Source organism: Pelophylax lessonae (assembly GCF_965119305.1).
Source record: "Pelophylax lessonae genome assembly, chromosome: 11".
Lineage (NCBI taxonomy): Eukaryota > Metazoa > Chordata > Amphibia > Anura > Ranidae > Pelophylax > Pelophylax lessonae.
In genome coordinates this window covers 184,304,525-184,328,647 of record NC_138778.1, presented here as the reverse complement: position 1 = coordinate 184,328,647, position 24,123 = coordinate 184,304,525, and the positions used below count along the sequence as shown (strand labels likewise).

The window sequence follows — 24,123 nt, the reverse complement described above, 5'->3', positions numbered from 1 at the left end:
AGCCTTATGTGGCGAGAGTATGCAGCCAGTTCCTGGAGTATGAAGGAATTGATACCATTGAATAGCCCCTACGCTTGCCTGACCTAATGTCAATAGAACACCTCTGGGACATTATGTTTTGGTCCATCCGACGCTGCCAGGTTTTACCTCAGTCTGTTTAGGAGCTCAGTGATGCCCTGGTCCAGATATTTGAGGAAATACCCCAGGGCACCATCAGTTGTCTCATTAGGAGCATGCCCCGACTTTGGCAGGCATGCATACAAGCACATGGGGTGGGGGGGGGGGGGGTATTCGAACTACTGAGTACCATTTTGAGTTGCTGCAATGAAATTTCAGAAAAATGGACTAGCATGCAGCATCATTTTTTCACATTGGTTTTTAGGGTGTCTTTGAATTCAGCTCTCTGTGGGTTGATTATTTTAATTTGCATCAAACGATGTGGCATCTTTTTGTTCCTAACACATTTCCCAGTCCATATCAGATATCCAGTGTGATATTCTTCCATATTGAGATCTGATGTGTTTTCAAAGTGTTCCCTTAATTTTTTTGAGCAGTATATACCGAATATATCGTATATGCTGGCGTATAAGACGACTTTTTAACCTTAAAAACATCCCCCCAAAATTCGGGGGGTCATCTTATACGCGGAGTATAAAATGTGAGGACTACTTTACAATCTGGCCCAAAACAAACGTCCCTAATCTCAACCCGCTGTATGTGCTGTAATACTGTATGTACCGTAGCATCGGCTACATACAGCAAACCGCAGTGAGCCAATCACAGTGAGCGATGTATTCTATTAATGAATACAAAGCCTGCTTGGATTGGCTGAGTCAGAGAGGCGGGCTGATGATGTTACAACCTCTGCCAATCCAAGCTGGCTTTAAATTTATTATACCAACGTGAAGACCATACATCTGGGCAAGATAGAACTCTTTACTACCCACACAAGCCAAACAAACCTCTTGCCAAATGTGAGAACTATTTGCCTTTTAGCACCATCAGCAGCCTGATACTCTCCTAGGGGAACGAGGCTGGGCGCCAAGAGTCCAAAATTTTAAACATTGTTGTATTAGAATACAACGCTCGTGGTGATTGCCTCAGCGCAGTATACTGTATGTACCCAAAGCTACGGTACATACAGTATTACCGCACATCCAGTGGGCTGAGAGATTAGGGACTTTCATTTTGGGCTGACAGATTAGTGGCTGTAAACGGCTATATGGCGAATATAGCCCAAAACCTAAATTTTTACTGGAAAATTAGTTGGTCATCTTATAAGCCGGCATATACGGTATATAATATATATTTTTTTTAATGGGGGGGGGGGTTTAGGCATAAGACATTAGGCCTGTGGGGGATTGGGGTTTACTGTATATCTGTATAGTGCATCCGTAAAGTATTCACAGCGCTTTGCTTTTTCCACATTTTGATATGTTACAGCCTTATTTCAAAATGGATTAAATTCATTATTATATAAATTCAATTAATCAAAATTCTACAAATATTATCCCATAATGACAACGTGAAAGAAGTTTGTTTGAAATCTTTGCAAATTTATTAAAAATAGGAAACTAAAGAAATTCACATGTACATAAGTATTCACAGCCTTTGCTCAATACTTTGTTGAAGCACCTTTGGCACCAGTTAGAGCCTCAAGTCTTTTTGAATATGATGCTACAAGCTAGGAACACCTATTTGTACATAGTTTCTCCCATTTTTCTTTGCAGGACCTCTCAAGCTCCATCAGGTTGGATGGGGAGCATCGGTGCACAGCCATTTTCAGATCTTTACAGAGATGTTCAATCGGATTCAAGTCTGGGCTCTGGCTGGGCCACTCAAGGACATTCACAGAGTTGTCCCGTAGCCACTCCTTTGTTATCTTGGCTGTGTGCTTAGAGTCGTGGTCCTGTTGGAAGATGAACCTTTTCCCATCTGAGGTCCAGAGCGCTCTGGAGTAGGTTTTCATCAAGGATTTCTCTGTACATTACTGCATTTATCTTTCCCTCAATCCTGACTAGTCTCTCAGTTCCTGCCGCTGAAAAAAACATCCCCACAGCATGATGCTGCTGCCACCACCATGCTTCACTGTACAGATACTTTCCACAGAGAAATGCTGGAGCTCTGTAAGAGTGACCATTGGGTTGTTGGTCAACCTCCTGACTAAGGACCTTCTTTCCCGATCGCTCAGTTTGGCCAGGCGGCCAGCTTTAAGAAGAGCCCTGGTGATTCCAAAATTCTTCCATTCATACGGATGATGGAGGCCACTGTGCTCATTGTGACCTTCATTCCTGCAGAAACGTTTCTGTACCCTTACCCAGATCTGTGCCTCGATACAATCCTGTCTCGGAGGTCTACAGACAATTCCTTGTGTTTCATGCCTTGTGTTTGTGCTCTGACATGCACTGTTAACTGTGAGACCTTATATAGACAGGTGTGTGCCTTTCCAAATCATGTGCAATCAATTGGATTTGCATCAGGTGGACTCCAATCAATTTGTAGAACCATCTCAAGGATGATCAGTGGAAACAGGATGCACCTAAACTCAATTTTGAGTGTCATGGAAAAGGCTGTGAATACTCATGTACATGTGATGTTTTCATTTTTTATTTTTAATAAATTTGCAAAGATTTCATACAAACTTCTTTTATGTTGTCATAATATTGTCTTCATATTTGATATAGTCATTTCTTTTGCATGTGTGCGCTATTCTTTTTTAATATGCATGTCGCTTGGTTCATAGCTGCACCAGCTTTAGAAATACATGTTCAGGGTTTGTTCCCCCAACTTTTTGCTTGTTTATTATGTATTCGGTCTGACCAGACTTCTGAGGTTAAGCACCCCCCCCCCCCCCCCCCACACACACACACACACCTGTACTCTATCAGTGTCCACTATCAAGTAGATATAGTCCCTTGTAGTGCATTAGCACATCTCTCCCAGCAAGGAGTGTTGTCTCCAAGGGTTAGAGAGGCTGGATTCATCCTTTTTCATGGATAGTGTAGGACCCACTGACAATGGGGTACTTTGACGTAGTGGTGGGCTTGAGCACGATATGGCCATATGGTGGGACCAAATCTCCATTTTTATTTATGGATTGTCTTCAAATTTGATAGTCATTTATTTTGCATGTGTGCGCTATTCTTTTTTAATATGCATGTCGCTTGGTTCATAGCTGCACCAGCTTTAGAAATACATGTTCAGGGTTTGCTCCCCCAACTTTTTGCTTGTTTATTATGTTGTCATTATGAGGTATTTGTAGAATTAGTAGAAAAATAATAAACGTAATCCATTTTGGAATAGGGCTGTAACATAACAAAATGCTGCAAAAACGAAGCACTGTGATTACTTTATGGATGCACTGTATATAAATACTGGGGGGAAAACTTAATATACAATATGTTATTAATATATGCAATTTATACCGTTCATTTTTATCGCTTGCATTATTTTTCCCTTTATGAGTGGGGCCTCATTTATAAGCTTTTCCCAAGGCCTTACAAAGCCTATAGCCGCTTCTGAAAACAGGATCTATGAGTGGAAGGTTGGGAAGTCCGTTCCCTCCATCCATAGATCTTGTTTCATTCTTAGCCTTGAATGGGATCGTAAAGTTCCTGCACGGGCCTTGCTGGGAAAAAAAATACACTTTTTATGTATGATGTTTTTGTTTTCAGATTCATATCAGTGTTTTCTCCTGATGGAGCGAACTATTGATTTTGTGAAACACATCGACCTACACAGCACAGTTTGATTATTATTTCTGAAATGTCAGAAATAGATGAAGTGACAATTTGTATGTATTTTGTATCTTCTTTCTTATTGATGATTACCTTTGCTATTTTTGAAGTAATTTCATGTATTTATATATTTTTTATGTAATAAACAAATGTATTTTTATATCCGCTGTGTGTCTCCTTAACCACTTAAGCCCCGGAAAATTTTACCCCTTTCCTGACCAGGGCCTATTTTGCGATTCGGCACTGCGTGAATTTAACGGACAATTGCGTGGTCGTGCGACGCTGTACCTAAACGAATTTGACGTCCTTTTTTTCCCACAAACAGAGCTTTCTTTTTGTGGTATTTGATCACCTGTGTGATTTTTTTTATCATGCGCTATAAACAAAAAAATAGCGTCAATTTTGCAAAAATAACAATATTTTTCACATTTTTTAATATGAAATTCCCCCCCAAAAAAATGTAAAAATTAACATTTTTTAACATTTTCGGTCAATTTGTTATATGCTACATATGTTTGGTAAAAAAAAAAATCGCAAAAAGCGTATTTTGATTGGTGTGCGCAAATGTTATCATGTTTACTAACAAAGGGAAAGATTTTTGTCATTTATGTTGTTTTTTTTTTTTTAAGCGCGTAATGGCGGCGATCTGCATTTTTTTTTTTGCGGTACTGCGACATTGCGGCGGACAGATCGGACCCTTGACTGACATTTTTGACACTTTTGGGATTACCAGTGGCATTACTGCAGTAATCAGTGCTATACATATGCACTGTTACTGCAAAATGACACTGGTAGTGAAGGGGTTAACTTTATTTGAGAGGGAGGGGCTGTGTGTGTCCCTAGGGGCGTGATTCTAACTGTGATTGGCTGTGGCTTGAGCTGTAGAAACAGTGATCAACGGTCCTACATAGTAGAACCGTGTGATCACTGTTTCTACACAGGGGAGAATGACAGGCGGCTTGTTTACACTAGCCGCCTGACTTTCTCCCTCTGCAGCGACGATCGCACACGTGCGGGGGGTCCGTGACCACGCGAGAGCGCGCGCTCGCTCCCTAGACCCTCACAGGCTAGCGCCGTAGATCTACGTCACTCTGCCTGTGAGGGGCTGACTGCCGCATTAAATAAACTGTGAGCAGTCGGCAAGTGGTTAAAGTCCCATGGGCCCTCATTTCCTGTCTTTGTAAAAAAACAAACTTGTCAATTGATTAATATACACATTTTATAAATGTCATCCAGTTTGGGTTTAGATTGGCTTAGCACTTGTGTTTATAGCATCAGTTTGGGAAACTTATATCATTCAGAATCCATTGACAGGTGCATTTTACCTGCAGTTGACTTGCTACTGATCTGCATTTGACCTGCTTCAAGTAGGGCTTGTATCCCAATAGACTTGTATGGGAATGCAAAACCCACTTTAAGAGAACAAAAACCTGTCAACGTGGGCTGTAAGGCTGTGTGGCTGAAGCTATCCTTTAATGTAGAACTTGTGTAAGCGTTTTATGAGCCATGAAATTGAACCTCCTAAAAAAAGTGAACAGATGTGAACATTGCAGTGACACGTATACCAATGGGTTTATGGGTCTGCATTGCAATTTGTTTTACTGTTAATGAGATCCTGATGTGGACACAGCAAGTGCTTTGCGTTTGACTTATTGCTGTCTCAGAAGGAACATATGGAGAGGATGAAACTGAATATCTTGTCCATATCCTGTAATGTGCACTCTGTTACTTTGTGTACTGTTGAAGTATCTTAAAAAAATGTGTGAAATGCAACATTGCTTATTGGGGTATACTTATAGACTTGTTTATGACGTCATTTTACAATAAAACAACTCATTTACGACATTGATACAAGATAACTGATACAAGATAGGAACTAACGTTCCAATTTTAGGATGCTCAGGAATTTGAAATGCACATCAGTGTTGCAAACCTATAAGATTGAAATTTAGTGACACAACACCCAAAATTTACTGGCACAGCCAAGTTTTTACTGGCATTTCCAAAATATACAAATTTAACAGTTTTAAGTGCAAATTTCAGTATTTAGGCTACAGACAAGTACAATAAGCAATGTGATTTAAGGTAGATATTAAGGCAAAAAACATATTTCTTATTTTATTTTCGATATAATGAGTAGCTCAGGGACAGGACTCAGGAGGGTAAGAAATTAGAATGGGCGGCACACAAACATGAAATGGACTCTCTTAGTGACACTGACAGCAGTGTACAGCAGCACAGATGATGATGACACCTCCCCAACGCGAGACGTCCACTCATGACAGTGAGTCTCTCTCCACTCCAGGTGGTCCCTTCAGTCCACTTCAGTCCAAACAGCACTGACAGTCCCTCTCCTGGCTTGCCTTGCTCCCATCCCGCAGACCCGCACATGAGGCTCCGGCTGCTCCACTTGTCTCCTTTGCAACATGACATCTTTAAAACACTCTGTAGCAAGCACCCGATGCCCAGTCATGTGCAGGACAGGAGAATAAAAAAAATAAAAATTTTGCCTTGCACATGATTGGATGATAGAAATTTAAGTCTATCTCCAGGCTGGGTACCCCCCCCCCCCCGTTTCCTGCCTCCTTCCCCCATCCTGAAGCCCTAGTACCCACCAACAGCTATATTTTTCCTTTCATTTCTTTGTGTATACATATTTTTTCCTGGGGTCTCTATCCAGTCAGTCTTCCTCTTCTATCTGTGTTGAGTTGACCTTGGGTAGTCCTGAATACTGCAGACAACATGCTGTTGTTTGCAGTCTTCCTCTCTGAGCCCAGGTCAGCTTGATGATGCACTGCTTAGAGCTGTGATGGTCAACTCTCTTGACATGTTTGCCTCCGATATCACCAAAGGGCCGCATGTAAGTTTCAGTGAACATTCATTATCCGAGACAGCAGACACACAAAAGGATATAGTCAAAGTCTATGGGCATTATACAAGACATGGCCAAAGACTGTGGACATAATAGGGGAGATGATCAGATATTGCAGACATAATACAAGAGATTGACATGTTATAAGAGATGGTCAAAGAATGCAGACAAAACTGCGGACATGCTGCAGGAGACTGTAAAAGACTGTGAATACGCTATAAGAGTTGTTGGAGACTAGAGACATGCTTCAGGAGACAGTCATAGACTGGAGACATATTACACATGAGGCTGCTAGAAATCACTACTATAACGGGGCAATAGGGAAACAGATTAGTTCTGCAGGGTCCCCAAGTGCCATAGGTTTGGCACCAGGGGATTAGAAGGTGTTTTTTTTTTGTTTTTTTTTTACTCCCTGGGCTTGCAGTAAGTGGGTTGAATAATGCTTGCTGGGTGTCATTCAGGTGCAAGAAGACTGACGCTGACCCTTGAATGAGCAAATATGTAGGCAGCACTGAAGAGCAGGTAAGTATTGCAGAAAGTACAAATTGACATTATCCCTGGGACTATAAAGTCCATAGATATAAAGTGCATAGAGAAATGAAAGTGCAAACATGAAGGATCACAGGTGCGACTTATGGGGACCACCCTTGCTTGCCACCACCACACAGTGCCGGGAGAAATATCTGAAATTCAGACTCACCAGACGCCTATACCTAACCACTCTCATGGACTATAGTGCGCTATAAATTTACCAGGAAATCTTCCAGAGGAGTCTTTGAAGCACAAATCAGAGATCTGGAGGAAATCTGATTTTACTATATGCTGTTGTTGCCCAGTCCATGAGAGTGGTTAGGCATAGCCATCTGGTGAGTCTGAATTTCAGATATTTCTCCCGGCACTGTGTGGGGGTGGCAAGCAAGGGTGGTCCCCATAAGTCGCACCTGTGATCCTTCATGTTTGCACTTTCATTGCTCTATGCACTTTATACCTATGGACTCCTATTGATGTGATTTCATGCTTTTATGTATTTATGATTTAATGCTTATATTTATCACATCTGATTCATATATTTTGGTATATGTTATCATCCTATTTATTTGGTAAGAGGTTATCACCATCCCTGCGCTACTGAAATTCGAATGAAAAAGCCAGTTCCTGTTTTTTAATGAATGAATTTTTTATTATATTTACTCATTTAAGTAGCAGCAACTTGTGTTATTTGTGTTATTCTGTCAGGTTTGTGTTACCTGTATTTCCTAAAGCGCAGTGGATTACAACATCATCTATTAATTTAGTACAACTAGTGATATTTATATATTCAATTTTTCCTCTGTAATTTAATTGCAGTTGCCTGCCAGTGAGTGCCAGGTCCACAGACTGTACTGTGCCCATTGCCCACCACTCATATAGGGTGGCACAGCACCTTGCAGATAAAAAGTAATTAAATTTTTCCTCTGTAATATAATTGCAGTTGCCTGCCAGTGAGTGTCAGGCCAACAGACTGTACTGTGCCCACTGCAAATGGACTGTTTGCGGTTGTTTGCGGTGCGTTAAACGGAGAGTTTGGTCTGTCACTGTGAAGCGGGCGTAACCCTTACACTACCTGATCGATACAACATCATACCTGATCGTATTCACACACTGGATGTTTTAAAGCACGTTATTCCAAACAATTTAGGAATGTTAGGTGATTTATGTCCTTTATGGATTAAAACCCGACTCTGAGTCAACTACGTAATTCTCCATTGGAGTTTTGCCATGGAACCCCCTCCGGCATGCCACAGTCCAGGTGTTAGTCCCCTTGAAACAACTTTTCCATCACTATTGTGGCCAGAAAGAGTCCCTGTGGGTTTTAAAATTCGCCTGCTTATTGAAGTCTATGGCGGTTCGCCCGGTTCACCCGTTCGCGAACATTTGCGGAAGTTCTCGTTCGCCGTTCGTGAACATAAAATTTTATGTTCGCGACATATCTATTTCTCATATGCCTGACTGAATTGCTAATGGTTCAAGGATGATACTAGTTTTCAGGCCTCTTGCCCACTGCCGCTTGATAAAGCTCAGTACAGCTTTTTTTTTTTTTTTTTACTAAGCTAAAATACAGCCCAATAATTGTAATATGCCTATGCACACAGGTGCATGAACAAGCACCGTGCATTCCTTCGTTAAAAAAAAAAAAAATAGAAAGATCTGCTTTTTTGGTCAGTAATTTACGCCTCATGCCCATACATATTGTCCCAAACAAGAACGAGAGAATATACGCAAAAATGCACGTAACTATGCTCAAATGCATACGGAAAAAAAACATCGGAAAAAGTAGATGCTCAAACAGAAGTATCATGAGCAAGAGGCCTAACTGTCACAACAATAGATCTGTTTTTTTTTTTTCTTTGCATATGCTAACATTTTAAGAGTTTGGCCAGTGTCCCAGAGTGGGCCATTTACAAAGTACACCCAAGCTAAAAACTGGAATTCACGTGCTTCACTAGAAGTATACAATTTACCTTGAAAGGTGTAATGAAACAAGAGTTGATTGCTTTTCCAGTCTGCAGGGTTAGTAAATATCTGCTATTGCATTGATTGTCCTCTCCTATAGTAGATATATATTATATATATATTATATATAGTAGATATATTCAAAAATACATTTTACAGTTTTTACAGCTCAAACAAACGTGTGTGTGTGTATGCAGTATATACAGTATCTCATAAAAGTGAGTACCACCCTCACATTTTTGTAAATATTTTATTATACCTTTTCATGTGACAACACTGAAGAAATTACACTTTTCTACAATGTAAAGTAGTGAGTGTACAGCTTGTATAACAGTGTAAATTTGCTGTCCCCTCAAAATAACTCAACACAGCCATTAATGTCTAAACCGCTGGCAACAAAAGTGAGTACACCCCTAAGTGAAAATGTCCAAATTGGGCCAAAAGTGTCAATATTTTGTGTGGCTACCATTATTTTCCAGCACTGCCTTAACCCTCTTGGGCATGGAGTTCACCAGAGCTTCACAGGTTGCCACTGGAGTCCTCTTCCACTCCTCCACAACAACATCACGGAGCTAGTGGATGTTAGAGACCTTGCGCTCCTCTACCTTCCGTTTGAGGATGCCCCATAGATGCTCAATAGGGTTTAGGTCTGGAGACATGCTTGGCCAGTCCATCACCTTTACCGTCAGCTTCTTTAGCAAGGCAGTGGTCAACTTGGAGATGTGTTTGGGGTCGTTATCATGTTGGAACACTGCCCTGCGGCCCAGTCTCCGAAGAGAGGGGATCATGCTCTGCTTCAGTATGTCACAGTACATGTTGGCATTCATGGTTTCCTCAATGAACTATAGCTCCCCATAGCCTTCAGCATTCATGCAGCCCCAGACCATGAAAGACCACCATGCTTGACTGTAGGCAAGACACACTTGTCTTTGTACTCCTCATCTGGCTGCCGTCACACATGCTTGACACCATCTGAACCAAATAAGTTTATCTTGGTCTCCTCAGACCACAGGACATGGTTCCAGTAATCCATGTCTTTAGTCTGGTTGTCTTCAGCAAACTGTTTGCTGCAGTGTGCGGTGTATGGTCTGAGCACTGACAGGCTGACCCCCCCCCACCCCTTCAACCTCTGCAGCAATGCTGGCAGCACTCATACATCTATTTCCCAAAGACAACCTCTGGCTAGGATGTTGAGCATGTGCACTCCACTTCTTTGGCCGACCATGGCAAGGCCTGCTCTGAGTGGAACCTGTCCTGTTAAACTGCTGTATGGTCTTGGCCACCATGCTGGAGCTCAGTTTCAGGGTCTTGCCAATCTTCTTATAGCCTAGGCCATATTTTTTGTACAGCAACAATTCTTTTTTTCAGATCCTCAGAGAGTTTTTTGCCATGAGGTGCCATGTTGAACTTCCAGTGACCAGCATGAGAGAGTGAGAGCGATAACACCAAATTTAACATACCATCTCTTAAATAACACCTGAGACCTTTTAACACTAATGAGTCACATGGAACCGGGGAGGGGAAATGGCTAATTGGGCCAAATTTGGACATTTTCACCTAGGGGTGTACTCACTTTTGTTGCCAGCGGTTTAGACATTAATGGCTGTGTTGAGTTATTTTGAGGGGACAGCAAATTTACACTGTTATACAAGCTGTACACTCGCTACTTTACATTGTAGCAAAGTGTAATTTCTTCAGTGTTGTCACATGAAAAGATATAATAAAATATTTACAAAAAGGTGAGGGGTGTACTCACTTTTATGAGATATATATATATATATATATATATATATATATACAGCATAGATATCATAATGGCATTTTATCATAATTCATATATACTATATTACCAAAAGTATTCTGGTAATACACGCACATAAACGGTTCGCAGTCTGTGCTCTAATTCATCACAAAGGTGTTCTGTTCGGTTGTGATCAGGACTCTGTGCAGGCAGTCAAGCTCCTCCACCAAACTCATTGATCCATTTCTTTATGGACCTTGCTTTGTGCACTGGTCCAAATCATTTGGTGGAGGGAGGATTAATGTGTTGGGTTGTTTTTCAGGGGTTGGGCTTGGCCCCTTAGTTCCAGTGATGGAAACTCTTAAGGTGTCAGCATACCAAGACATTTTGGATTAATTCAATGTTCCCAACTTTGTGGGAACAGTTTGGGGTTGGCCCCTTCCTGTTCCAACATCACTGTGCAACCGTGCACAAAGCAAGGTCCATAAAGACATGGATGAGCAAGTTTAGGGTGGAGGAACTTGACTGGGTCCTGACCTCAACTTTATGGAACAAGTTTGGGATATATTAGAGCGCAAACTGCGATCCAGGCCTTCTCTCCAATATCAGTGCCTGAACTCACAAATGCGCTTCTGGAAGAATAGTCAAACATTTCTATAGACACACTCCTAAACCTTGTGGACAGCCTTCCCAGGAGAGTTGAAGCTGTTATAGCTGCAAAGGGAGGGCCAACTTAATATTGAACCCTATGGACTAAGACAAGGATGCCATTAAAGTTCATGTGCGTGTAAAAGCAAACAGCAAAAAAACCTAATAGGTGTTCGAATCCATCTCCATAGGTCATGCTATTGGATTGTAGCCCTCAGGTTTTGGGCTGTAGCTCATAATTAGCCTTCAAGTCTAAAAGGTGTATTAGGCTGTGACCACATATGACTGAAAGTGCTAGTCGGTATGGGAGAGAGAAGCTGACTGCCTGGGAGAGGTCAGTAGGAGCTACTGGTTTCTTACATTGGTGTGAAAATATATCATCCTTTCCAATCTCAGAAAGCCTAGGTTTTGGAATGACTGATAAACACACTTTACAATTATACAGGGATAGATTAAGGTACACATGCACAGACATAGGTAGATTATCAATAGTTTAGGCCTAATCTGTTTGTAAATATAGATTACTTTAAGGTGTGTATTTTATCTGTTACAGACAGTCCCTGGGTTACGAACAAGTTAGGATCTGTAGGTTTGTTAAGTTGAATTTGTATTTTTTAGTGTAACTCTAGTTTTGGATAGCATAGGGAAGAATTAACTGGCCCTGCAGTGATGTGGGATTGCTGACAGGTCTATCGGACAGTAGGTGGCAGCATGCGGTGAGCAACAAGATGGCCGCCCGGCAGTTTCCTGGACCAGCGTGATGTCACTCTGCCTCTGTTCCTAAGTACAAGTCCTATGTCAGTCAGATGTTTGTAACTCGGGAACTGCCTGTACTTGCAAGTTCGCAACTATGTGTACTCTGTCTTAAAATACACAGAATCCCACTGACCCTTATTCCTTTTGAACATATGCCAACTCAGCCAATATTCAAAGGTATAATCTCTAGGTTCTATAGCTCCCTCTACTAGGTTGACCTCCAACATCCCGTGTCCTATGTTTTCCTAAGGGAGAGTGCTTTCAGTTGTTCTTAAGGGTCACAGCAATGGTCCCAGATTTGGGACACGATAGCACACGGATCACCTAATACTATGTTCATTGAAGCAAATGATACCATTTTACTTTGCTAGTTTATGGTGTCTTAACAACTGTCTAGGTTCAAACAAGGTGGCTCTAACCTCACATTTAGAGGCTACGGAGCAGGGAATAGGTTAGTTCCTATATAGTGGAAGTGTCCCAGGATTAAGTGTTTCTGGGCTAAAGTGTATCAATTAATATTCACTGTAGTGGGCCAAAGCATCACAATGAATCCATATGAAATTCTACCTGAACTGGTAATCAATTCAGACTCGTATCTTTCATGTGGCCCTAGCCAAAGCCTTGTGGTCTAGCACCCCAATTGTTGCAAAAGTCAAGCAAACAGTAGCATGATATTTAGTAAAGGTAATATTGCTGGCTGTACTTCACGCTAAGAAATTTGGAAAGGTTTGGTCCCCTTGAATTACTCACTATTTCCCTGGTGACTTTTCATGATTTTTTGTGGACCATATAACATCCGCCTAGTTTAGGGGAGAAGGTTTCAATTGTGGTGGCATTCTAGCTTGTCTTAAGTTGTTCATAGAATGATTAAATTTGCTACTGATCAACAAAAGTTTTCCAAAATGTCGCTTCGTCAGAAGGTAATCAAACAATCATAGCCTGCTGAACCAGATGTGTGGCCGTGCCTGCTGGGCAGAAGTCTATTATTTGATCACCATTTGTTAATTAGTGGCTGCAGCCCCTGATCAGTGTATTTTGACAGCAGCCAGTCTGGCTGTCGGAATACAATGTCCCAAAGATCGGGGTATAGGGGGATTCCTCTATCCACCTTGTTTGCGTGGACTGAGCAATCTGCTCATTTTTTGCTTTTCCTCAGACAGCTACTTGAATGAAAAAAAAAAATATCTGTAAATGGCCAGCTTTACTAATTCCTTTCCCTTACCCCCCCCCCCCCGTTTCCTTCCATCTCCTCCCTCCCCTTTCCAATTTCTTTAATTTCCTGAATGATCGTACCTTTCTCTAATAAGCCTGCTATTTAGACTTGTAAACAGATGTATAAGAGGAGGATACTAGCTATTGAGATTCTTAAATTATACTGTGTTGTCTCTGCCCCAAGTTTGGATTTTAATTGCCGCACAGAGCATTATCTTTCTGATTCTCTTGCATTTACATGTGTTATTGTTGAAGATTCATAGAATGATTCAATTTGCTACTGATCAACAAAAGTTTTCCAAAATGTCCCTTCGTCAAAAGGTAATCAAACAATCATAGCCTGCTGAACCAGATGTGTGGCCGTGCCTGCTGGGCAGAAGTCTATTATTTGATCACCATTTGTTGATTAGCAGCTGCAGCCCCTGATCAGTGTATTTTGACAGCAGCCAGTCTGGCTGTCGGAATACAATGTCCTGATGATCGGGGTATAGGGGGATTCCTCTATCCACCTTGTTTGCGTGGATAGAGCAATCTGCTAATTTTTTGCTTTTCCTCAAACAAATATCTGTAAATGGCCAACTTTACTAATTCCTTTCCCTTACCCCCCCCCCCCCCTGTTTCCTTCCATCCCCTCCCTCCCCTTTCCTATTTCTATAATTTCCTGAATGATCTTACCTTTCTCGAATAAGCCTGGTATTTAGACTTGTAAACAGATGTATAAGAGGAGAATACTAGCTATTGAGATTCTTAAAATATACTGTGTTGTCTCTGACCCAAGTTTGTATTTTCATTGCCGCACAGAGAATTATCTTTCTGATTCTCTTGCATTTACATGTGTTATTGTTGAAGATCTTTTTAAATGAAAACCCATTTAAACAGAAACCTTAAAATAAACCTTTGCTGAGAGGATAATGGAGGCTGCCATTGGTGGATTTTTTTTTTTTTTATTCTCCAAATGCTATATATCTCACTATCATGCTGACCCCCTGGCTTCTCTATGCTTTGAGTCACAGACTCAGGGCAAGTATATAAATAAGAAATCCTGACTTTTCTCATCTGAATACATATCCTGGGTCAATGTAGAATTCAGAGGGTGAGAACGATAGCCAGGTAACTGGTATTTTCAGAAGGCAGTCAGCTTGTTGCTCTTATAAAAGGTTTACTATAAGAATTTTTTTAAGACCTTTTACTTTACTTTACTTTACTTTACTTTAAGACTTTTAAGTTTGTGTAATGGTGTAGTACAAGTGTAAATTCTGGTCTGCTTTCTCCACCCCTAGATGCTCAAATCTCACAGAGATACAAGATACAAGGGGAGCAGCTTCCGTTCTGTAGTTTTGTGGATAGCTGATATGCCTACCATGTTTAGAGATCAGATCCATGTCAAGGAAATGTATGCAAACAGATGCTTGTTCAACATTTAGCTGGCCTGCTGCTAGACTTCTTGGGAAAGAGACATCTTTATTGCTTGCTATGCTGTTATAAGAATTTTATTTGATCTCCTTTGCTGGTGAGATGATATTATTTTTCTGTATATTGTTGTCTTGGATAAGTAGCAGACTTCTGTTTGATGTAGATATGTTTAATGTCAATATATTGTACTTTGAAAATTGCAAACCTGCTTTGGATTTGACCCGGGCTTACCCAAATATGTCTTTATTTGAAGTTGCCCTATTTGATTTTCTTTTGGTCTCATAATTAGGCACAAACATTATCGAGTGTTCCCTTTGTGTTTTGCTTCTTAATTATAGATGGGTTTCCTTTTTACATATATTTTTCTCTTTTCACTTATTTCAATGTATGATATAATTGGTTAAAAATAAATTGAGAATCCCAACGTTCTACTTCAATCACGCTGTAACCTGAAATTTGTGACTGTGGGTGATCGCTTTCAAAATGTTGGTTAACAAAAGAAGCAGTTGGAAAGTTTTACAAATGTCTTAGCATTTTCATTAGGGTTATGATCATTTTATTTTATTCAATTAGATCTTATTACGGCAAGCATGGGAATTGATTTAATTCTGTTTTATTAAAAACAATCATAGCTTCATTCATAATTATGTTTGTATTTTTGGATTCTGAAAACAATGTGATGAAAATAGTTATGACAAAAAACTTCTGAAGACATAAAAATTTTCAGTGAAATCTAAAAGCAAAATTGAGACAAAATTGATGTGTGATTGGCCATCAGTGAAAATGATCATCATCTAATGTTACTATTTCTCATTAAAGTTTTAAAAATATTAGTATTTTGGTTACATGTGTTTATTCTATATATATATATATATATATATATATATATATATATATATATATATATATATATATATATATTGTGTGTATGGTTATGTACAATTTTTTATATATTTTTAATACAGATTTTGTAACAAAGCAAAAGTACATAGTTATGATATTGCTTGATTGAGTAGCTAAGCTTGATTCTGACCAGTATACAATCTGTATGGCACTTATTTGCTGTCTTTGGGTTAGTTAGGGCTATCTCCTGGAACTTTTCATTTAGCAGCCCAAACATGAAAGTAGATGTAAACCCTAAAAATTGTCTACATGCACACCAGCAATGGTTGCATGGCATGGTGACAACCACTGAACATGGCTGTGCAATGTGCTTCAGCACATCCACTTCTATTCCCTATGGGAAAGCATGAGACAGGGTGACAACACAGGAAAACAATAAGACAAGAGACAGGTGCAAAGCGTTGTCACCCTACTACAGGAAGTCTCTAAAAAATAACCTTCATGGCAGGATCACCAGTTATTATTTAAAGGGTAACTCCACTTTAATGGGGAAAAAAATTGGCAAAAAATTGGCAAATAAAAAAAAAAATTAATAGAGCATATACAATTGCGACACAATTCATATTGTAATTGAATTTTATTAAAAAATAACTTTCCTTTTCAGCATGCAGCTATGTAATTTTCTGTAAAATGCAATGCAACATGGCAACCTGGAGGAGTTCTGTACACAGGTGATGTACAGAGTACCCCCTAGAAAAATAATTTCCTTCTTTTTTGTGATTGGCTTACTCATTGTCCCAGAAGTCTGCACTATGATACAAATCAGATTTTGAGCATCCCCTGCAACAAAAATGATATTTTTAGTGAGACACGTTCAAAGGGAAATTACGTCTAAAAGAATGCAAACCCTGCAGCTTGCCTCATTAGAGCCCTGCAGGTGCAGCAGCTGATTGATAATTCTAAAACCACTCCCACAGATTCCCTTTGCATATGGACACGGGCAAACAAACGGCTATTACTTTAGAATAACAAAAGGTAGGAATCTGCAAAAAAGTTTGTTAAAATGTTTGCAATATATAGAATGTTTTTTTTCCTCAGAGTTTTTTTCCTCAGAGTTACTCTTTAATAAAAGCACCAGATTAAAAATCTTGAATATTACTTTTCAAACTAGATTAACCTATTAAAATATATCTGTGGTCAAAATGTAAAATGGTATATTTGTTTCCACATTGTATTTCTAGCATGCTCCTATTAATCTAAAATATTATGAAATTTGTAAACTTTGTAAAGATCCCCACACATTTTCGTCTTTGGATTCTGTGATAGGCATTCATTATGCCCTCTGCATAGACATTTCTGGGTCACACATTTCACAGAGCCTGCCTTCTGAACTACAGAGGTGCTCAGAGAAGGAGTTTCAGGAGATGAAGATAGTATAGAAATCACTCTTTGCGGATCTGAATACTAGATAAATTGTGTACATTTGACTGCTAATTTTGTGTAAATTGTGGTGCGCTATCCCTTTAAAATATAAACATTAACGGAAAAAAAAGTGTATGTGAAAAATAATATCCGAAACCTACTTTCACATTAATCTAAATTGCACATGTGCATTGTAATCATAAATATATAGTGCAATACCCATGCAAAAAATCCTGCAAATGTTTCACAAAGTGCAACAAACTCCTTAACCACTTCAAGACCAGGTCTATTTCTGACATTTGTTGCTTACAAAGTAAAGCCAGTATTTTTTGCTAGAAATATCCTTAGAACCCCAAACATTATATATTTTTTTAGCAGAGACCCTAGAGAGTAAACTGGCAGCCATTGCAATATTTTAGGCTACACTGTATTTGCGCAGCAGAAATTTTTTGGGAAAAATACACTTCATTATTACAAAAAAACTAAACGTTAGCCCAATTTTTTGTGTAATGTGAAAGATGTTATGCTGAGTAAATTGATACCTAACATGTCATGCTTTAAAAATTGCGCACTCATGAAATGGCGACAAACTACAGTACTTAAAAATCTCCGTAGGCGACAATTTAAAAATGTTTAACGGTTACCTGTTTAGAGTTACAGAGGAGGTCTTGTGCTAGAATAATTGCTCTCATTCTAACGATCGCGGTAATACCTTGCATGTTTGATTTGAACACTGTTTACATTTGTGGGCACGACTTACGTACGTATTCTCTTTGGCGCGCAAGCATGGAGGGATAGGGTGCGTAAAAATTTTCTTTTCTTATTTTATAGTTTATATTTATTTATTATTCTACACTGTCCCTTAAAAAAAAAATTCTGATCACTTTTATTGCTGTCACAGGGAATGTAAAAATCCCTTGTGACAGTAATAGGCAGTGACAGGTACTCTTAATGGAGGGATCTGGGGTCTAAAAGACCCCAAACCCCTCTTCTGCACTTTAAAGTTTTTAAAACGCCAAGATCGGCGTTTTTGAATACTTTGGATTTTTTTAAACTGGCGCCGTTGGCTGCCGAGTAAACTGGAAGTGACATTGTGACGTTGCTTTAGGGTTACTACATCGGAGACCCGATCAATCCAATTCTGGCTTTGTTTGGATCTTTAGTCAGCCGGTGGACGTGCTGGTTGGTCGCTTGAGTTTCCTGGTGGGACGGGAGACTCGGGTAGAGTAGCAAGGGGTGAGACAGCGGCCACAGGAGCACAGTGACGTAGAAGTGTCTGTAATCAGTCCAGTAGTAGCGTGGCCGCAGTGAGCGGGCTGGTATGAGACTGCTGGGAGCGAGCTTGTTGGGCTGGAGTTGTAGCAGGCCGGATGAGCAGGGTGCAGGAAAGACATAGACGATAGGCAGCAGAGTAATCGGGTCACAACCCGGGTCGGTACCAGGAGAGCAGCAATGCAGGATCAACAGGCAGGAGCGAAATCCAGAAGATAAGCCGGGGTCAGGGTAGGAAGCAGACAAGCACAGGTTAGAGACAACAAGCCGGATCAAGATCAGAGGTCACACGGAGTCAGGAACAGTACACAGGAAGCTGCAGACCAAACAGCAATGAATCCATGCAGAGAGTCAGTTTAAATAGCCAGCTTGGCGCCATCTAATGGCGGGAAGTTCTAACTACCTTATGGACCAGACTTCTCTGACAGTAACGACCCCTCCAGCTGCTTGTAATAATAGTTGAGCAGCAGCTTAGCCGCTTCGGTTGTTATTACAAGAAAGCCGACCATCGGCTCTAAAAAAAGGCAGATGCAGGCATCACCCCGGTACGACCACTTAAGCAAAATGACTTACAGGTACATGATTTTGCAGAAAGTTGCTGCAAGTGGTTAAAAGACCAAAATAGGTGCTGTGCTCAATTGCAATCCACTTCTTCTACTTTTGGCACTGAAACACTGCAGCGGATTGCAATCGAGCACAACCCCCATTGCAATCGAGCACAACCCCCATTGCAATCGAGCACAACCCCCATGTGGACTTTTAATGAGTTTGTTGCCTTTTGTGAAACATTTGCTCACTTGTTTATGGGTATTGCACACTAATTATTTATGTGCAATTTATATTGAAAGTGAAAAGTGGGTTTCAGAACTTACTACATGAAAGGAGATTCTTCAAAAAAGCTTATATTGGATTGTCAAATATAACTATTGTTTGTATTGCTATTACAATGCTGCTTATATAAAATGAAAGTGTATGCTGTGACCATATACCAGATCTTTAAATATGAGATTTGGGTTTACATATACTTTATAGAGCCTCAGCATTTAAGAGTCTGACAGGTAGGCTCTATGTTCCTTACAGCAAACAGCTTTGTATGTTATTAGATTTCATGCTTGTGTATTTGTTTATCTGTATATAACAGTGTGGTTGCCTTTGTTTTTTCAGGTTTTAGAATTTAAGGCAGACAGGCCACATAACGCTAAGCTTAACTACAGAATGACAATATGGCCGTCAAGATGCTTCCTCCCGGCCCTGACAGCCTGCGGCCATTTACTAAAGAAACCCTTGCGAAGATAGAGAAACAAATTGAGGAGGAGAAGATACGCAAAGAGAAAAATATTGAGGTCCTTGAGGAGGAAATAGTAAAACCCAACAATGGCCTGGAAGCTGGAAAGAGTCTACCACTTATCTATGGTGATCCACCATCAGAACTTATTGGAGTACCTCTGGAGGATCTGGATCCTTTCTATAGTAATCAAAAGGTAAGCTTTAAAATGAAAATGTAATATTTTGTGTGTATTGTTACTTGTTAGTCTATGGTTGACTTCCACATTCTTGTAAATATATTTGCTTTGGTCTTCCTATACCAGCTAGTAGTTTGTATATACCCCCCTTGTAATGCTGATGATATTACCTTTAAGAGACCTTAAGCTTTTAAGCTAGCAGAGGTTCTCAGGTGTCACAAGTTAGCCTGTAGTTTTGTTTGCATACGCCTACCTCCTAGCTGCAGTGCTTCTTTTCACTGGTGTGGTGTGGCTGTGGTCTCCTATGGGCGTCCTCTGCTATCCTGTGGGCTTTTATTTCCTGTCCCTTCATCACTTCCTCTTAATTGGCTTGTCTATATAAGACATGCTCAGTGCAAACCTCATTGCTTGAGCAACTTCACTGTTCTCTGAGCTCCCATCTGTATACCCCTAGGCTAGTGATGGCAAACCTTGGCACCCCAAATGTTTTGGAACTACATTTCCCATGATGCTAATGCACGCTGCAGTGTAGTTGAGCATCATGGGAAATGTAGTTCCAAAACATCTGGGGTGCCAAGGTTCACCATCACTGCCCTAGGCTTTTGTATCTGATTTACTGTGTACCGACCCCAGCTTCGTTTCCCCATCTGTGTTTGTTTGCTGCCTGTCCTGACCTCGGCTTGTCTCTTGGATATCCTTTTGTCTGCTGTTTACTCTGCACATGCCAGCTGTCTCCACATCTTCAGCTGGGCCTACCTAGGGACTGCGACCTGGTTCCAGTCTGCTGCACGTCCATCCCCACCATCAGGGGCCCTGGTGAAGAAGCAGGTTGGGGCCTAGACTCCGCGCCCTGGGCAATCCTAAGCTGGGGATTTACAGGGGCTCGCTACCACAGACCCGCTGACATCAAGCTTTTTTTTTTTTTTTTTTAATGCTTTATTTAACAAAAGACAGCAGTTTACAATCTTGGCAAAAGAACAATAGTACTGACAAGGTAACTCAGTCAAAGCTGAGGGTTCAAAGAGATGTCAATAAACATATTCAAACAGGTTAGGATTGGATGGTTGAAGACTTAGAATCATGACAACATGACCTAAATCTGAATCAAATTACTGAATAAGGCAGAGGAAGATTGGTATAGGAAAATCTTAATATAAATCAAATGAGTTTTCCATGCTGGCTGATCCAAACCCAGTGCCCTTGAATTAATTTTTTTTTTTTTAAAGTAGGTATGAGAAAATACAAGCACAAGAGTAAAGAAAAAGGAGACTGTGTAAAAGAAAAAAAAAACCCAAAAAACAAAATTAGGGGTTTATCGCCAGGAAGTAGGGGAGTTAGACCCCAGAGAGGACAATTAAAGTAGCAAGGATGGGCCTATCTGTTATACTCTAGCTTGAGGTTCCCAAACTTATTTGGCCCGTTGTCTCTTTTTCAGAAAATAAATCACTCTGTGCTTCCCTGGAAATCTTCCTTATTTCAGTGAACAAAGAGATACAGTGACAATTTTGCATTCTTTTTTGTATCTATATTTCTACCTACAGTACATCCTGCAACATAGTAAAGAGGTTGTTGTAAATAAGACCGCATGAAGTTTGAAATTATAAAAATATGTTTTAAAATCAACCATAGTAACATTCGCATTAAACACAGAAAATTAAGATAACAAAGGATCATTTTAAAATAAAAATTATAAATAACATTAAAAATAATCTTAATGAGAAGAGTGCTTCCTGGTTCACTGCGATTAGCTTTTTGCAGTCATTTGATTCTTTCAGTTAACAGATTTGTGACCGCACTGAACCCACGTTCCACTAATTGTTGTAAATAAGATAGCTCGAAGCTATAAAAATATATTTTTTAAATCAACCATAGAAAAATTAGCATTAAACACAGAAAATTAAGATAAAGGATAATTAAAAAAAAAATTGCAAATAAAATTAAAAATAATCCTAATGAGAAGGATGCTTCCTGGTTCACTGCGATTAGCTTTTTGCAGTCATTCTATTTTTTTAGTTAATGGATTTGTGACCGCAATGAACCCACATTCCACTAATTATAATGAAGCAAATGTGATTAAAAACTTTTGTACTATAGCCAAGATGAAAGGAGATATACTTACCCGATCCTTTGCTCCTCTCCACACAAGACCAGTCCCTGCATCTTCTGCACCCCTGTGCTCTGGGGTCTTGACTCTTGAAGTGAGGATTCCAAGGACAGTTGACCGCTGGGTCATAGGGGAGCGCCATTTGCTGGGGAGTGGAGGTTTGGGTAAGTATAAGGCCTCATGTACACTGGGCATTTTTACAGCTGCTGTTTTTGGCGTCAGATGTTTTTTTTTCTTGCAGCCAAGTAAACTCCCCAGCATGTTATCCTATGTGTCCATGTGCACATAGGCTGTTATCAGCAGTTTTTGGCAGGGGCGTTTTCTGGCTGGAAAAACCCCCCACAACTAGTGAGTTTTAAGAGGCGTTTTTCAGCTGTAAAAACGCTCTAACTCTGATAAAAGCTTAAAAACGCTGAAAAACGCAGCTAGTCTGCGTTTATCAACGTTTTTAAACCATAAGCGTTTGTGGGAAAATAGTTTTGCTAAAAAAAAAAAAAAGCTAAAAACGCTACAGCTGAAAAAAGCTAAAAAATGCTGGAAAACGCTACTGCAAAAAACTGAAAAACTACTTCTACAGCTTTCTACTGGAGTTTTGATAACGTCCAGTGTGCATGAGACCTTAGGGTTTCTCCTCTCCTCTGGACAAAACAAGCACTCAACTCACGCAGTGCAGGTGCAGCCCCACTTCAAAGCATATGTTTGTTTCTGCCCGCAGTTTGGCTTTAAGACCTGTCGGCCACTGATTGTAACTTTTTCATGTGTTTATTTAGAAAAAAAAGGCAATTACTATGACTTTTAGAGCCGGTCCACACTGCCGCGACTTGTCAGGCAACTTGTCAGCCTGACAAGTCGCGCTCCCTCGCGGTCCATTGACCGCTACAGGACCTGTTCTAATAGACGCTCCGACTTAGAAAAAGGGTCCTGTACTACTTCGGGGCGACCTCGGAGCGACTTGAATAGACTTCCATTATGTGAAGTCCCTGCAAGTCGCTCCGAAGTCGTGGTGCATGGTAATGCACAAGTCGCCACCGAAGTCGTGCAGAGTCGTGTCGCCTTAGTGTGAACCGACTCTAACTTTGTTACACAACAGATGAAACATTACTAAAAATTTTTCAAAATGTCCTCTTCTTTCTTTCTGCTTCCACCACCCCCGTATGTTTATTCAATGCCCCCCAATTGCACTGCACCCAAGGCTACTACTGCCCCCCTGAATCGTTCCAGTGCCCCCTCCTTCCCCGGGCAATAACGCCCACTTTGGGAAGCACTGCTCTACAGATATTCCTGTGGTTCATTTGTCTGATGAGCTAATTTTTCTGCTCTCTCCTTGTAAGCAGTATGTTCCCTGTGGAAACGCGCACTATGCAGGGCCTGATTGGCTCCCACAGCTGCCCCACTCTGGTCTGAGCCCTGCTAGAAGAGGTTTTTTTTTTTGAAGACTGTGTAGCATATTTACTGTTATAGCCTGTAAAATACATTGTATCTTTTCTCCTCGATGAGGAGAAAAATGTTAACAAAAATGTACGTAAGAAAAACAAATAAATACAAATAAAATAGTTAAAAATGTGTTTGTAAACCATTTACCATAAATATAAGCTGTTCAATGTGAAAAGACTTAGCGCCGGTTCACACTACAGCGACACTACTTCCCGGGGCGACCTCCGAGATCGCGGTGCGAGCAGCGCGCCGCGACCTCGGAGCGGCCGCCACGGACTTCATAACATTGAAGTCTATGGCGGTCGCCTCCTGGTCGCCCCAAAGAAGCTCCGGACCGTTTTTCTAAGTCGGAGCGACTTGTGTCGCTCCTATTAGAACGGGTCCGCAGCTTCCCTATGGGAGGCGAACTGCGGCGACCTGTGGGGCGACCAGGTCGCCTCACAGGTCGCCTTAGTGTGAACGGGGGCTAATAATAATAATAATAATGGTATTGCACAACCTCTATAGAGTGCCAAGTAATCAGCAGTACAGGATTCTTAAACTAATCAAGTTAGGTTTGACAAGGGGGCCACACCCCAAAATGTATAACCACGCCCATTATTAGCACACATGATGTCATCACGGCTATTTTGTGGGTATGCCACTCTTTCCTGCTGTCTACAATGGTTCTTATCCATGTGATATACACACTCAGTCTGCTGCTCCTTCCTGGT

General features: G+C 40.6%; 1 protein-coding gene across 1 annotated transcript in view; it reads left to right on the top strand.

Moving 5' to 3' along the window:
• Positions 1-24,123, top strand: part of SCN4A (sodium voltage-gated channel alpha subunit 4) — a 250,242-nt gene that overhangs the window by 68,844 nt on the left and 157,275 nt on the right. Inside the window, exon 2 of the mRNA XM_082272569.1 lies at positions 19,574-19,890. Coding sequence (XP_082128695.1) covers positions 19,633-19,890 — 258 coding nt within the window. The 5' untranslated portion in view covers positions 19,574-19,632. The remainder of the gene's footprint in view (positions 1-19,573; positions 19,891-24,123) is intronic.